The following is a 16,867-nucleotide window of genomic DNA, read 5'->3' as shown; positions in this document are numbered from 1 at the left end:
CAAAGTGAATAATCAAGAAATAAATCATACTCCTTAATTTGTCAATATTTAGGGATGGAGAATTTTAAACGTAATGTTTGACATCTCTATAAAAGTAATTGAAAAATTTAAGATAACATTATTGTTTGTGATTTATAATAATGTAAGCGTAAAAGAAAAGATTGGTGATTGGTATAAGTAATGTTGTTTGAGACGAAAAAAATTATAGAATTTAGAGGGAGATGAAGGTCGGGTCTCAATTACACCCAAAAAGTATATTCTTTTTGATCAAGCACTTACTAAATACGTGAAGGGAAAGATTTCTTCTTCTTTAGGGTCTTTTTCTTCCTTTCAATAAGATTAGACTTAATCATCATAAATTTATGCTGTATGAAACTCTTCCATTAATTTTTCACCTTCACTACTCATTCTCGCTAAACATTCAAATTCTCTCGCAGCCAAAAATGATTAAACCGGCGTACGTGTCGTACGACTTCGATCAACACCGTAATTCGAGTTAAATCAGTATACAACATACGTATTAATGTGGGCAGTATATTAGTATCTATCACATCTATATTGCCCCCAAAAACAAAAACCAAATAGTAGCCCTAACCCTCGCTCTAGGAAGCACCACATGTCATAATGCACTGAACAAAAGAAGTTAATAGATTGATGCCGATGGCGCTTGACTTTGACTGCTTCTTTGCCCTTACTCCGATCGATCTCAGCCACCGAAATCATTAACGCGCTTAATAATTACCAGTGGCTGTGCTGCTATGGTGGCTACACACTGACTTGTCATCACGAGTAGTAGTATCAGTAGCAATCAAACTAGGTATTGCTGTCAGCCAATTAGAGGAGACACGTATTAAACCATGTGTTGCATGATACATGCATATAAATCCATCGCAGATTAGATTCGCATAATCGTCTACGCAACATTACAAGCTTATCTCATCTTCTGGAAATTAACCACCGTACCTTGGCTCTTGGCAGGTGGCGCGTAACAACCCTGCTGGGTTTTATTCTTAATTTAGTCTCTCCCTCTCATGGGACGTGTCAGGAGATATATGGGAGATCGTATCTTGTTTCTGATAGCGCTGCTTCGCATGAATAAAAGTATCCACTAATACGCGCTTAATTAAAACATGTAGGGTTTATTTGTTTCTGTCATATATTAATAATGCAAAAGCCATTGATTAGGGTTAGGGTTTGGCTTCACGTTGTAGTCTAATATGGATCGGTTAGGGTTTAAAGTTCAGCTCTTGTGTTGGCTTTTTGAATGATGTTTGGGAGTATTACGTAATCAAATCTTGAAGTTGATATTTGATGTGATCAATATTATGAATACTTAGTTACTGTATCAAACATATAATTTGAGATTAGAGTTTCACAGCGTGTTATTTTAACTTTTAAGTAAAATAAAGATAACACCCACTTATAAATTCAATAATCGAAAATAATTATTAAAAGAGAATCTTGTCTTTTTATAAAAAGAATGAACCGACAATCATTTTAAAGAATTAATCTGACGTTACTTTAAGAATGCACATACAAATAACAAAATACGCTCTTAATTTCGCTGATTTGGTGGATTGTATTTCTTTGGCCGAAGATCTATGATTTATTTGGCGGCAATGAGCAGCTGTACAAATTATGCTTGTTCATAATTCAGTAGTGGTTGGTGCAGTTCTGGTTGTTGTTCTAGAAAACATAAAAAGCAAATAATTTATGTCCTTATGTGATTGTGTTTTTTCTAGATATGGACGATAAGGTGGCCGCATCTCATTCTCCCCTAAACAATAATTTTTCAAACTAGGCTACGTACTATATGAACCAATATCGTTCTAAATCATATGATAAAAGCAAAGCACAGCACTAGTGATAATCATACAATTATTAACTCCAACATTGAATATTTGGGTTGCCAAACAACTGGACACCATGTCCTAATTATTTGTAGTTGGTCATTCTAGTTAGAATTCACAACTGAAAATTCTAGTTTAATGATAATTGAACATGTTCCACATGTGATGCAAATCTTACTAACTTTTTTTTTCTTTTAATTATTTTTATTAGATGAACAACTTATAATAAAAAATTAATATCTTGTGAGTTAAATTTACGACCTCACATTTACAAATAAAAAAATGTCATTAAATTAAATAATACCGGGCAACATTTGTTGTTTTGTTTTAATTTCTATCCATTTTTAGGTTACATTAGTTATCCAAATTGGTTTAAAAATTAATGCAGTTGCTTTTTAGGTCCACAGAAAAAACTGTGGCTTAATCTTAGCTCATAGAGCCGACAATATCTTCACCATCGTTGATGTTTGAAGATAAAACATTGTTGTAATGCACTTCCAAAAGAAATGACAAATTACTGGTCCAACAATGACACCTGTAATTTTGGTATTGAGCAACCCCAACACAGGCCGTTATCAATTTTATTTTTAAGAATTATCAACAGCTAGCTATAAAGAGAAATTCAACTCTAACCGATTAACTAAAATAAAATAAAATTTCACTTTGCAGTGAGTGTATATTGGTATTCGGCTATAGCCAATGCCTCGCTGGCCAAAATTAATCTCTACTCGTTCTCTCTTTGTTAATGTGCCAATTTATTTCATCAATACGTTGCTAGAAAATAAAATTATTAATTCCTTAGCCAAATTTCACACTTATAGTTCAATATTTACTTGAAAATGACTATCATTGTTAGAGGTGATAAAGTCATTAAAAGAATAGGATTTCTTATTTTGTTTTTAAAGAAGGGGGAGGATTCAGTGCACCGACGTGTACTTGCACCGACATAAATGGATAGTTAGATTATATTAAATACACTCTTACGTTATTAATAAAAATATTAATTATAAATATCAAGAGTTAAAATCATCTTATAAATATCGGGTTCTTTACACCGATGGTGCATAGAATAATTTCTATTTAAAGAATTTTAACATAATACCTTATCGAATAGTATGAATGAAAACTTCCGAAACACAAAATTTAAATATTATAACGTCAAGCTATCATGTCTGTTATTTATGGAAAGTCTACATATAACTACTATTGCCACTCGTCCTCCTACATGTAAAGTTAGATTTCCCAATAAATGTGCAATCTAAACAAAATCTACGTGATAAATGTTAGCTTATACTTGGTCAGAAAGCAACTAAATCTGACAAGTAGCTGTATGCATGGTTACCTCAAAGGCTCAAACTAATGCATGACTACAATTTAAAAGGAGTAATAATCTGATACAGTTGCATATGGTGTTTATGATTGGTACATGTCACGTACCTTGTATAATATCGGGGTCTACATGCACCAAATAACTTTTTGATGGAGAGCTGTTTGATGCGTTACTTGTATCACATTCTGATTGACCTATTAAAGGCCGCATATTATTCATCCAATAGTCTTCTCTTACATTCTATAACGTGATACAACAATTAATTCATTTTATAAGATAAATACAATAAATAAGCACATAAAAATAAAATTAAGAGATTTAGGTGGTCGGTCCACTAAATTGATATGATCATTTAAAAAGAAAGAGTAACGTAAGATATAATTACTTAATAAGAAAAAATAACGTAATTGGTTGAGTCGGCTAATGATGAGATGTCACATGTAAGCAGGGTAATAAAATTAGATACTACAAATTTCTCATGTTGTACATTTGAAATACCACAACTAACCCCAACCCCACCCTTTGCTAGAAGCTTGGTAGTCGATAATATTATTCATGCGGCACTCGGTAGATCGGTTATACATTATGGTTATTAATCAATTGAACTGATTCATTTGTTTGACTGCTTTACTCGAGATGTTTTTTAGACTAAAACTATTATTTCAAGTGTTTAACGTATTGTGTCATATTTGACTTGAAGTGTCAGACTGACGCATAATTTTTTATAATAAAACGAGTAAATGTAAAAATAAAAGCGAATAATGATATTGAAGAAACCTTTACTTGCTTTCCATGTATATAAGAAAATAAAAACCGAAAAAAAGAGTAAAAACGCCATTACGGGTTTGCTAAAATTATCTATGACCAGTGCCGAACTGGTGGGTTAAAAAACAGTAAATCAGGAAGGCCGTGTCTTTTTTTCCGGATTAAACTGTAAAAATATTAACAGCAGTGTCACAGCGCGTGCAAATCACGAAACGTTAAAACGGCCGCCGTACATGGGACCTGTCGGAGATTAACCATACTGCAGTCAGAAACTCCACCCACGTAAACCATTTAACCGCGTAAGAACCACACGTGTCGCTGATCCATTGGTGCTTGGGGGGAATAACGAAATTCCCGTTTTGTCCAAAGCGAGCGGTTCAATGGGGGGGTTAAAAAAAACGTGGGCAATAAAAAAAAAAAAAACCAAGTCACGCGGCGAGATAGTAGACGAACCAAAAATGGAGAGTGGACACCACGCGCGAGGGAGGTAGCGTGGGGAGGCGGCAAAAGAGCACCGCACGCAATCAAGAGAGGGCGTTTTGCAGCCGTTAGATGTGGTAATGATGGAGGTGAGAGACAGACAACCCACATGCCACGTAATTCGGGAACTAACATTACTAAATTGCCCCACTCACTTAGCCGCCCCTAACCTCTCTCTCTCTCTCAGAGTCAATTTCCTCGTTGACTGTGCCCTCCCCTAATTCCTCTAATTTTTTTTTTAATTTTCTCTCTCCTCCCCTCATTTTGTTCTATATAACCACGCCCCCTCCCCCCCCAGTCCTCCATTGCGCTCAAACCATCACACCTTTCTCATTATATCTGAACAACACAAACAGAGTCTTCTCTTTCCTTTTCTCTCAAAACCGCATCAAAACGCAGCCGTTTCATGGCACCGAGAACCGAGAAAACCGCCACCACGGCTAAACCTAACGGCAACGTGAAGGAGGTGCATTTTAGGGGAGTGAGGAAGAGGCCGTGGGGGAGGTACGCGGCGGAGATTCGGGACCCGGGGAAGAAGAGCCGGGTCTGGCTCGGGACCTTCGACACGGCGGAGGAGGCGGCCAAAGCATACGACACCGCGGCGCGGGAGTTCCGTGGCGCCAAGGCCAAGACAAACTTCCCGCTGCCGTCGGAGAATGTGAATCTCAGTCTCTTCAAGAAAAATGTTGGGAGTAATAATATAAATAACAATAACAACAACAACGGCGGCGGAAATAGCAACAGCCACAGCCCGAGCCAGAGCAGCACGGTGGAGTCGTCCAGCCGGGAGCCGGCTATGATGGTTGAGTCCTCCTCGCCGTTGGATCTGAACCTCGCTCACGGCGTCAGTAGCGGCCACGCCGGATTCGGAGCTCCGATGAGGTTTCCCTTCCAGCATCACCAGATTCCGGCGATCGGAGCCGTCATCGGCGTTCCGACTTCGGCCGCGAATCACGTGCTCTACTTCGACTCGGTGTTCCGGGCCGGGATGGTGAAGAATCACCAGCAGTACCAGCAACAGCTGAGGTTCGACCGGAATCTCATCCACCGTGATTTTCTCTCCGGCGGTGGCTTCACCAGCGGATCGCAGAGTGACTCGGATTCGTCCACCGTCGTTGATCTGAACCACCACGATCATCAGCCTCGCGGAGGAGGATTCGACCTCGACCTCAACCTGCCGCCTCCGGCGGAACTCGCCTGATTTTGGTTTTAGGATAAAAGCAGCGGCGGTTGCCTGAGGAAGATAATATTAGGAACTTTTTTTTTTTTTTTTGCTTTCCTGTTTTTTATTTTCCAATTCCGAAAATAGAAAAACAAAAATACGTTGTGAGCCTGCCCTAACTAAAAGAAACAAAGGCTCCCATGTGAATACGTAGCCTGAAGTTCTGAACCTTTTTTTTTTTGCAGCAGATTTAATGTTTGCTGTTCTAAATTTAAAGACCTCTTTTTTCGTTATCGAGTTTTCTCGTTTCAGTTGTAATCTCTCTCATCTCGGAAATAATTTTTTACGTTCACGGAAGTAGACTGATAATCTAAATCTCTCAAGCGTTCACTTTTATTTTTATCTTGAAGCTCTTACCCATGTCTTGCAATCTCGGCAAATCTTAGTCGGAATCGGAAAATTAAATTCCAGTGGAGAATATGGTCACAAATCACACCGCCCATACGTGGATTTTTATGTACGTACGGACAGTGACCAAACTCGTCGGCGGCGAGTCAAAAACGAGTCCCGAGTTTGTAATTTTGTATGTTGTTTTATTGGTTAGAAAAAGTAAGCGAAAGCATTGGGCCAAATAATTAGGCGCGTAGCGGGGTGTGGGGACACATAGGGCGCGTAGGCGGAGAAAGAGCGGTTTTGTAGGTTTAAGACCGAAAGTGTTTTAATTCCTTGTTGACTGGGTAGCTCCTCGAGATTCGAGCTGGGATTTGCACGTGATATACGGCCGTCCGATATTTACTTATTTTCTTCTTTGTAATTAAAAAGAAAATAGAAAAACCCGTCTCTTTGCTTAGCAACGCGAAAAAGGTGGGAACCAGACAGTGGCGGGACCCACGTTGGAGGCGGGCGCTAGGTGAAGCGCGGCTGCCGCTTTTGGTTGGCCCACTGCTACAAGAATATTTTTTGTTGTCTTTCCGATTCTATAAAATTACCAAATAATTATTATTTTTTTGATTGAGGTGAGATATATAATTCACACAGTATTTGGATCGCGCTACACTCGTATATTCCAGTAAAAACCAAACTTTTTCTTTGTCACAACGGCATAAATTTGAATTCTTCTTAAACATGCTGGTCATAAAATAATGAGAGTTACGACTCAAGCGCTAGATACTCGATTGATTGCTTGACCGATCTTATCATAACGAATGATTCTAAATAATTATTTTTATATGCTGTTTATCTTATAGGTGTGATTTATTTTTAAATCAGAAATGAAACTTTTTTTTATATATTTATGTTGATGGGTATGTGATTATAATAATAATGACGAAATATATATATAATGGAGTAAAGCAAGTTTAGGTGGGGGAGTAGAGTAGGATAGGGGTGTGGCATGGCATGCATGGACTTAGAGGAATGTGCAGAGCTTTTTCTTCAAGCGTGTTCAACAGTTCAACTCAAATGAATTATACTATTAAATATTAGTAAGGTGCATGCATGCCAATGATATTGTAATTCGCGTGAATTCAAACTTCGTAATTATTACTTATTTACTTCCGGTGGAATAAGGAACAAGATTTGCACAACAATTATTATTTCTTTAATAGTAACGGAAAATAATATCGGCGCAGTGAAGCCGTAAGAAAGGGTGACGTGTCGGGAAGAGACAGACAGTTACGCCGGCTGGTCGGCTATGTTTCTTGTTAATTTGGCTGTTGGTACGTGGGACCCATCTCCGGTGTGTGTCTGATAGCGCCACGTTTCGTGTAGACAAAACAATACTAAAAAAAAAAAAAAAAATGATCGGAGAGAGGATAAATAAAAAATAAAAAAGCTAAACCGTCATATTGTATTTAAATAATAATAAATAAATAAAAAGGGGTGTGGGCGGCTGCTGTCTTCTTTTGTGTATAGTGGACTTTGGTGCCTCCTGAGGTGACACCTCCCTCTATCTCTCTCTCTCTCTCTCTCATTTCGGCGTAATTTAGCAGCCGCGGATTTTCTAGATGGTTTTTTTTAGGATAGGGAGGGCACGACGTCGTTTGGGGTTTGTTAAAGCAGACGGTGACGGTGGAAAGGTTGGCGTCACACGTGAGAAGGGAGGTGACTACTTGCTGCACATGCGAGTTGTCTTGGTGCGCACGAGATAGAATCAACACGACACGTAGTACCCCACGGTGGTGTTACGTGTCCTTTTGGGAATTGGGACACTAAATTTGGGGGGTTACCCCTTTTCCCAAAAGAAGGAAAATGTAGTAGGCCTCGTGCCTTCTTCTATTGTCAAGCCCTGTGACATGAAGTCATTGTCCTTTCCAATTTTGCTTTTAGGCCTTTGAGCTTTCGGGTTCACTACTTTTATCATACACATTCCCTACTCTTCCATAGAGAAATAGTGCTCCAACTACGGAGATGGATCATGAACTTTGCTTGCTAATTATGCTTCTTACGAGAGTGAAATGAGGACCCATCTCAAGTGCTTGAATTGTTACATCTTGCAAATTTTATGGTTTCGTATGTTAGAAACTTACCTAGAATGTTGATTGATTTCGTATGTTGGAAACTTACGTAGAATATTGATTTACTTAAAAATAAAAGAGCAAATGATATAAATAAATTGTTAAAAATAATATATTTCTTTAATTTTTGTATATTGTAAATTTAGAAATGAAAAATATTTCACTTTACATATTTAATTGTGTATAAATCATAAATAAAATTGGCATGAGAAGAATATAAGAGGCTTTATATCTATAGTTTTGCCTCGATTTTTAAAATTTTCGCTAATAGCAAATTATGACAAACATTAGTTTCGTATATTTTTCAACGTTTCATTAGATTAGTATATAGAATCAAATCCTTATATTCTTTGCACTTTGCAGCATCCAAATTGCTTTATCTCATTCCGGATAACACTAAAAGATGAGCATTATCCTTTGATGATGAGATCTGCTAGATCATACGGCCAATTCGATCCTGTGATCAAAAATGATATCACCTCAGGTGGAGGAGACATGATTTGACCTGAACTAATAGATACAATCACTACTTGGCCAATAGTGTTAGGTTGGTGCGTTAGAAAGCATCAAACACGATCAGCAATGGTGAAGTCAGCGCATTGGGGCGACTGTGTCACTGTGTGTATATGTGTTGTTGCTAATGAGCAACATATAATACTGGCTAGCTAGCCTCCACCATTTAGGTTTATCACCAACTTGATCGAACTTTGTTGATTAATCAGCTTCATATGTAAAACGGTAAAAGAAATGACTACTACTGCGAAGAAAGATACCCATGAAACTTGTTCGTCCACAATCCACTACATAAAGGAGTACTTAGGTCATCCATATCTAGTGGTATTTGAATCCCAAGTAACCAAAAATGGGATAGAAAAGGTATAGGAGATAAAAGTATCGGCACATCGATGCAAGAAAGCGAAGAACATTTGTAGTAACATCAATGTTCTAAAAGTCGTTAAGCATTAGGTGAGTGGTGAGGAGAGATCTAGCGTCTAATTGCTTAAGGAGGTGCTTAGGAGGAATTTTAATTATTATATAACATATAAAAAAGCGTCTAATTAAACAAAAAATTTAGTTATCAATAATTGATTGAAAATATAGACGGCTAGACTAGTTAAGGCGGCTGACCACTTTCTAGCGCTTAGGCGGTCGCTTAAAGAGATTTTCAAAATGCTGAGTAACACACCACCATTTGTAGACAACAGTATTCTCCCACTCAGTAACCAAGCTCGGGTTGTCGTTGCATTGCTTTCGAAGTTTTCAAGTGTTATCGTTCGTTTTTCGATTATGTCATATGATAGATTGTTGCAGCTCTATATAAAAAAATTGCGACTAAAATCACAAACGACACGTCGCATAACTGCAGGAGTAATGTAAGAGCATAACGACTAACGATCACACCCCCACGTGTGTTCAGAAACCGGGATTTGCCGGTGGGCGTTGAAGCTGAAATGGTCTAGTATCGCAGTCTGGGATTGCTGCAAGAGCAAAACAGAGAGAGAGAGAGAGAGAGAGAGAGAGAGAGTTCGCAATTGGGGATGACAGTGATTTTTGTGGGGGAGAAGAGCAGTGTGTTGTTGGGTTAATTAAAATGGGGAGGATTTTCCTGGTTGAATTGGAAGGCAGAACTTACAGATGCCAATACTGTGACAGCCCTCTTGCTCTGGCCGACGATGTCCTCTCTCGGGTACTCTCTTTCTTTATAAAGTTTCAATCTTTATTGGTTTTTGCTTACAGAAGCTTGAATTGTATAAGTTTGATTGGAAATACATGCATGGTTGTTCGATTATATGAAGGAAAGATTGAAACTTTGGTTCCCTTTTTTTTTTTTTTTTTTTTTGTGTGGGAATTGTGGATTTGGTTCAGAAATGGTTTTTGAGAAATTGGATGTTTGGTATTGAATGAAAAAATTGAGCATAAGTGAAGCAATTTAGGGTGAAACCCTTTTTTTGCTTTGCTTGTTGTTATGGTGGGGGATAGTGTGGAGGGTTTTTGGGTTTATGGATGGATATGTTTTATAGGGCATTGTTGTCCTGAGTTGGGGATTTGGATTGAGGCTTTATTGGGTTGATAGCATTGTTCATATTAGAGAATAGGGGTATCTCTTGCGGAAGACGGTGGTAGGCTATGGAAACTAGATACAAGTAGAGGGACTACATTGGATGTGCAAGTATAGGACAAATCGAATGGCTCTTGTATAACATGCATGGCAGCAACCAAGAATAAATAAGGCTTGGGAATAGGTTGGTTGGTCTATTGGGAGGACAAAACAACTTAATGTCATGGATACAATTGGACTATTACGGGGAAACCTAACTCTACTATTGCATAGATATACAATGCTCAATCTTAAAAGCTGCCCATACATAGATTTGACAATAGTATATGATGCCATTTCCCCCTGATGAGTTCAGAGGGAAATTTTGTCGATGTAAAGAGTACTTATGTTGTTGAATTTGTGTCCATTAAGCAGTAAATGAATCTTCTGAACTTTGTCACTCAAATGTTTAAAGTTTGCAAATCATCTTAGCTTTAGTTTAGTGTAACCCTCTATCATGCTGCTAACTTTGAATATTTTGACTTGGAAGTGACGTCTATATGCACTCTCATATTTTTTACCCTTTCATCTTTGTTACTTCATTTACGCATCCAGAGAGTATGTCTAAAACACTCTAGTGTTCAGTGATTTGACTTTAAATGGTTGCAATGTGTTTAGTCTTTCAACTGCCGTCGAGGGAGGGCATATCTGTTCAGCAATGTGTAAGTTCTTTGCTATTAATATATCTTCTAATGCCATTTTCTGGCTTACATATGGCAGTTGTTAATATTTGGTTTTTTGTTTTTTGGCCATAAACGCTCCGTTTCCAGACTTATTAAGTTCTGTCTTTGCTTGTTTCATAGGATCAGTACACACAGTAAAACAACTCTTAAATAGCCATATTTGATAGTCAATGTAGTGAAAAGAGTATTGCTAGTTCCTTGTCTAACCGTAAAAATACTTAATTCTCAAAAATGATCATCTGCCACTCTCTCTTTCGAAATGGATTTCTGTTTTGCATTTAGGTGTAACCTGTATTGTAATTATGTCTTAGTCCTGTTGATCTCAATAGTATGGAAATTTAAGGCAATTGCAGTTGTTCTTCATGTCTAGAACTCAAGGATCTTATAGTCTTAAAGTATATTCCATGGACCATAGGCTGAATTGTTTTTATACTTTCCTGGTTGGCTTATTCTTCTCATTACTGACCTATACAAAATTTAATCCAGGGTGAATATAACGCTTGGTCCTGAGGAAGAGAGGCTAATGCTTTCTGGTTTGCATACTGTAGAAGATATTTTTTGTGTCTGCTGCGGACAGATTCTTGGCTGGAAATATGTATGCTTTCTTCATCTCTCTGCCTCATTTTTCCTGCTTTAGTTGTTGTGAAGATGGTTACAGCAGGATAGAGATTATTCCTAGTAAACAAAAACACACAGGCCGACATACAGAAATGGACATGTTTTCATTATTTACAATAATAATATGGACAGAAGGAGATAAGTTTAACAATGCCTTTATATCATATTTTTTGTGAGGTCACATGATCCATTGAGGAATGTAATGAATACCGCCATTAATTTTGTTATTCTATAATTTTACTAGCAACCTTTAGGGATAGCCATCTTCCGTTGAGTCAAACAGAACAAAGGAAGATGTAACAATCACGTAGTTAAATAAAAGACCAATTATCATATGCGGTCCTATAGAATTTTTCTCAGTTTTTTATGGCAGAGCTTCAAAGCACTGTTTTCTACAATTGTCCCAAAGAAAAAAGGTGTCTTTTATAAACTACTATAAAGGAGTTATTTCTTAAAGGATCCTACCAGTTGAACAAGATAATGATTACAACATGTTAGTGTTTAAAAGGAATATTTGTCTCAATCAACTCCAAATGCATGACCATTTACCCACTGTCTATAATATTAGATCTCAGCCACTTTGCTCTGAAGTAGAGAAATTATTGCTGGCAGAAAAGTTTGTTTATTCTTGATTGCTAAATAAAAGACTACACTCAAGGCTACCTTAAACACAACACAATGAGTTATGACCTAGAACTTCTAAGGTTGTTGAATTGTATTAGGTAATTGCACATGACAAAAACCAAAAGTACAAGGAAGGAAAGTTTGTGCTAGAGAGGTACACACTCGCACTCCGTTAGAGCTTTTACTATTGTATCTATCTACAGTTTCAGATCGAACTGAAATGTGTTCTGTTTGTCAAACAGATGGAGGATAGAGGAGGATGTAGCGGAGGAATTCAATCTGGATACTCGCCCAGGTTCAAGTGATGAAATTCCTTGAGCAACTGCATTCATAAAATTAATAAAAGCAACAGAGCTTATCTGTTGTAAATATCATGTATGCAATTTCATGAGTAGTAAAAGAAGATTGCGCATGTCCAATCTATATAAAAATTTCTGCAGTGTATATATATATATATATGTTGGACCAATCTGTCTATCGGAAGTTTATAACTTTATATTATCTAGTTACGTGGAGCTGCCATGTGTTTGCTCGGTCGCAGATTCACCAAAATGTTTTATAATATACAATGCAGGGGCCTTAATGCATAGGCTTCTATTGGTCAATTCCATGCTAGAGGGCGTGGTTGTTTGGTCTAGTGTGGCTTTAGGCTTGTATTGTGTATATTGTAAATTCTCCTTCTATTAACGTAAGTTTCGGTTTGTGGTAAAAGATAAAAAAAATTCTGTCTCAGTTTCCTTTGGCATAATGAGAAGTGAGACCGAAAAAGAATCACTTGCATATCATAGAACAAAGAACCAAAAAACAAAGGTGTCACTCGCTACTCAGTTTTTAGTCTTGGATTATCAAACTATGAAATAGCTGGGCGGGAAAGAGACTGCGGATTCCCCAGGCAGAACCTTTTTTTTGGTTTTTTTGGGTGAGAAATATAAGGCATAACTTATAGATGCATAGGCTGTGATACCACTCTTGCCCTTGCCGACGATGTCATCGATCGGGTACTCTCTTTCTTTATACAGTTTCAATCTCTACTCGTTTTGCTAATGAAAGCTTGAATAATATGAGCATGATCACAGTTACACGCATAGGTATTTGTGGGAATTTTGGATAGAGAAAAAACTAATCTTCTTCTCAAGTAACGTGTTCAATAGTTCCAAGTTTGCAGATCATCTTGGATTCCTTTCAGTTTGATTACATATCATGTTGCTGATTCTCAATATGTATTTGACTTGGAAGTTATGTTTATGCACTTTATTTTTCACTCTTTCATCCCCTTGCTAGTTGCTAGTTGCTATTTCATTCACACATATAGAGAGCATATCTAAAACACCTGAGTGTTCAATAATTTGACCCTGTTCTGTTACAATTTGTTTGGGATTTCTTGTACCGTCAAGGGAAGGCATATTTTTTTAGCAATGTGCAAGTTCTTTGCTAGTATTGGATAATGTCACTTTCTAGTTGGCAATACAGTGGTTGCGAATGCTTATTCTCAAAAGTGACCTTCGAAAATGTAACCCAGGGTGGAATGTAACGCTTGGTCCTGAGGAAGAGTTGCTAACGATGACCAGTATGTATTGTGGACAGAATTTAGGTTATAAATATGTATGTTTCTTCATCTCTCTGCCTTGGTGTTTTCTGCGTTTAGTCGTAAAAATGGGTAGGAGAATTTGCAACCAGAAAATGTGGGCTGGAAGGAGATAATCAAACAAATATAAACTTCCTTTATTTCATATCTTTTCTGAGGTCAATGATCCTTGGATGAATGTAATCAACTTGGATGCATGGTTACTTTTATTTTGTTTTTGCTGCAACCTTTGAGCCAGTTATGTTTTTTTTGGAGTCAAATAGAAACAAGGATATAACAATACAAAGCAGTAAGTTAAAATGATGTTGAATTGTATTAGGTAATTGCTCACGACGAATTCCAGAAGTACAAGGAAGGAAAGTTTGTGCTGGAGGGGTACTCTCACTCGCACTCAGTTAGAACTTTTGCTTTTGTATACCCACTTACTGTTTCAGATTGACCTAAAGTGGCCTCCATGTCTCAAACGTACAGAGGGAAGATAGAGGAGGAATTCAATCTCGACGCTCACCCCGGCTAAGAGCAAGTCCACCGGTCTCTACTTGACCGGGCACTAGCTCAGAATTGATGATGTGTTGCCCAGCTGAAGGAATTTTCATCTTCCACCGATGGATTCTTCACCAGCCAAAACTTGGCTTTGCATGACCAAGGCGAAACAAAAGTGCAAGGCCCTGACTAAACTCCTGACCAGTCAAGCAAACGCTCCAGCTCGGCCTGCCCCCCACGTGGCTGACGTCAGCCACTGACTCCATCTTACCAGACGTGCTGGAGAAGAGAGTGGACTGCACGGAAGAAGCAGGAGCCACCTTTCGGCGTGGGGGTCATGATTTTGTCCTGTAGTGCCAGACATGGACGAATGGTACTACGCCACGTGTCCAGCAGCGGTTGTATGAGGAGAAATTTGATTCCAACGGTCCTTTAAGCTGTATGAACAGTTAAAATCGATGAACAGTTTTGATCGGCCAAGAAAAAAACCGGTGGAAACCCATGTCTAATGGCAGTGAATAGTAACTTGACTGGTCGAATTCTTGACTTCTCGACTTTGCCTTTTCTTGACTACGGGTGAATTTGCTCCAAGTGATGCAGATCTTTAAGTAAGTTACTGCATCCATAAAGTTAATAAAAGTGACAATGTTTGTCTGGTTAAGTATCGTGTACGCAATTTTCATGGGTGTTAAAACCGTAAAAGAAGATTTGCATATTTCCAATCCACCAGACGTGAGTGGACAGGGTGTGCATGTGTATATATGTATGTTGAACACTTGAACTAATCTCTCAATCGGAAATTTATATTCCATTTATTGGAGCAGCAATTTTACTCGGTCACAATTTCACCAAAATAATTTATTTTAGCCAAAAATTTATTCAGTAATTTGGATTATCACGTGTCTTTAATTTGAGACAACATGACTTGTTTATTGGATCTCTTTATTAGTAATTTGTCTATCTTTCTCTTCTTTTCTTTCGCCGCCCTCCTACATATACATGTTTGCATGTCGTAATAGTCGGCACAACAAACACGTAAAGTCTCAAATCACACAATAATTATTTTGGACAATTTGAAAAAAGCTAACCTACGTGACCCCCGAAAGCTATCATCTATATAGACTATATTGGGGCCTATTTTTGTTTCTTCTTTTGTAGCCATCTATATGAACTATAGCCTTTTTTCTTTTCTTCCTGTAGGGCATATTATTAGTTGCAGTCGGAACATATTCAAGTAAGGTTGTCCTTGGAATTGATATTAGGGGTTTTTTCTAGGTCTGCCGAGGGCTGCAAGAGGGAGGGAAGGTGATAATTAATTATAGACTCTACCTGAAACACTAGTGTCTGAATCTTTATGCTAAAAAACTCTCCTCATACCTGATTGGATGTTTGCAAAGATAATGCAAGCTTAACGAGACAATTACTAATATATTGTACTATTTTGGTGTTCTGCCGTCCAAACTAATTAATTAGATACTACTCATACTAGGGAGACGTAATAGGTGTGTTAATATAATTAATTGTCACAATGCTCAACTTTTGTCTAGAATCTAGTCCGTGGCTAACTTTTAAGATTGTTTATCTGAAGGGGGGTTTATTTTCAGTCCTTGCATTTGCTCTGATTACAATTTTGCACTTTGTATTTCATGTTTACATACATATATATATATATATATATATATATTTTTTTTTTAATTTATAAATTTTTTTACTGTGAAAGAGTATTTATTAATGCACTAACATACACTTGTACTAACAAAAATGAACCGTTGGATAATATCAAACATATAATATCAACGGTTGAGATCTAATTCACTTACACTACCAGTGTATACAAGATTTTTTTACAATTATATTATATTTATATTTACGTTAAAAGAGAAACTCATTTTACAAGTTCATGATCAATTTAATTATTTTCTTCTATATAACTTGTTTCCGCTCTAAAATTAGAGATGAACGAGTAGGCCAACAAAATATTGTCTTTTCTATAATCAAATTAACAAATTCTATTATATTTTGAAATATTAAAATTTCAGGGACTAAAATCATTATATTAATAGTTGCTCATTTTACATCATAATTATTGAACTAATCTGACGAATCACGTTTCCGACATATCAACACTCTAGAACACGGTAAAACAGCCCGATAGAGATAGACAGAATGATATCTAATTTGTAAAAGTGAATTCCAAAAGTGTGATCCACAACCGCAATTTGCTTTTGCTCTTTCTTTTGGTCTTGGGGTTTAAGAGTGTTGACTAAGAAGGTTGTGGAGCCCAACACGCTGCACAAAAAGAGAGTCAAATAAGCACACGGCCATGCGGGGCCTCTGTGCAGCGTCCTGCTCCGCTCCACGTGATGCACACGATACCAAACCCCCCTCTATTTTCTATTTTTTTTTATCGTCCCCGCAATTTTCCCATTGCTATTTTTTGTTTTATTCGGACAAAATTTAATTCACTATTGCACGAATTCTTTATATTTTTGCTTCAATTCTTCTTTCTTCTTTCTTCTTCTCCATGCATGATGATGAGTCCCAGTCACTATCGTCATGATGCTATCCATGCTATCATGTCATTTGCTCATCTTGACCTCCTATGAACGATCCACAATGTACTACCTCCATAACATGAAGCTTCAAGATAATTATCTTATGCTAATGTCCTTT

The 16,867-nt window shown here is 37.4% G+C and overlaps 2 protein-coding genes across 3 annotated transcripts; both read left to right on the top strand.

Moving 5' to 3' along the window:
* Positions 1 to 4,721: 4,721 nt before the first annotated feature.
* LOC112165756 (ethylene-responsive transcription factor 4) lies at positions 4,722 to 5,905 on the top strand. Its single transcript, XM_024302392.2, has one exon. It carries the CDS (start codon positions 4,832 to 4,834, stop codon positions 5,624 to 5,626), a length of 795 nt encoding a protein of 264 aa, XP_024158160.1. The 5' UTR covers positions 4,722 to 4,831; the 3' UTR covers positions 5,627 to 5,905.
* Positions 5,906 to 9,510: 3,605 nt separating this feature from the next.
* Positions 9,511 to 12,858, top strand: LOC112167357 (protein yippee-like At5g53940). Of its 2 annotated transcripts, XM_024304369.2 has the most exons (5): positions 9,516 to 9,790; positions 10,820 to 10,863; positions 11,371 to 11,479; positions 12,225 to 12,280; positions 12,369 to 12,731. In XM_024304369.2, exons 1-5 carry the CDS (start codon positions 9,695 to 9,697, stop codon positions 12,442 to 12,444), a joined length of 381 nt encoding a protein of 126 aa, XP_024160137.1. In that variant the 5' UTR covers positions 9,516 to 9,694; the 3' UTR covers positions 12,445 to 12,731. The 2 variants fall into 2 exon arrangements, with proteins under 2 accessions (XP_024160138.1, XP_024160137.1); XM_024304370.2 differs by lacking the exon at positions 12,225 to 12,280 and having other exon boundaries at positions 9,511 to 9,790; positions 12,369 to 12,858.
* The last annotated feature ends 4,009 nt before the right edge of the window (positions 12,859 to 16,867 follow it).

Source organism: Rosa chinensis, chromosome 5, assembly GCF_002994745.2.
Source record: "Rosa chinensis cultivar Old Blush chromosome 5, RchiOBHm-V2, whole genome shotgun sequence".
Taxonomy (NCBI): domain Eukaryota; kingdom Viridiplantae; phylum Streptophyta; class Magnoliopsida; order Rosales; family Rosaceae; genus Rosa; species Rosa chinensis.
Note: the sequence above shows the minus strand (reverse complement) of the source record. Positions and strands in the feature narration are given on the sequence as shown.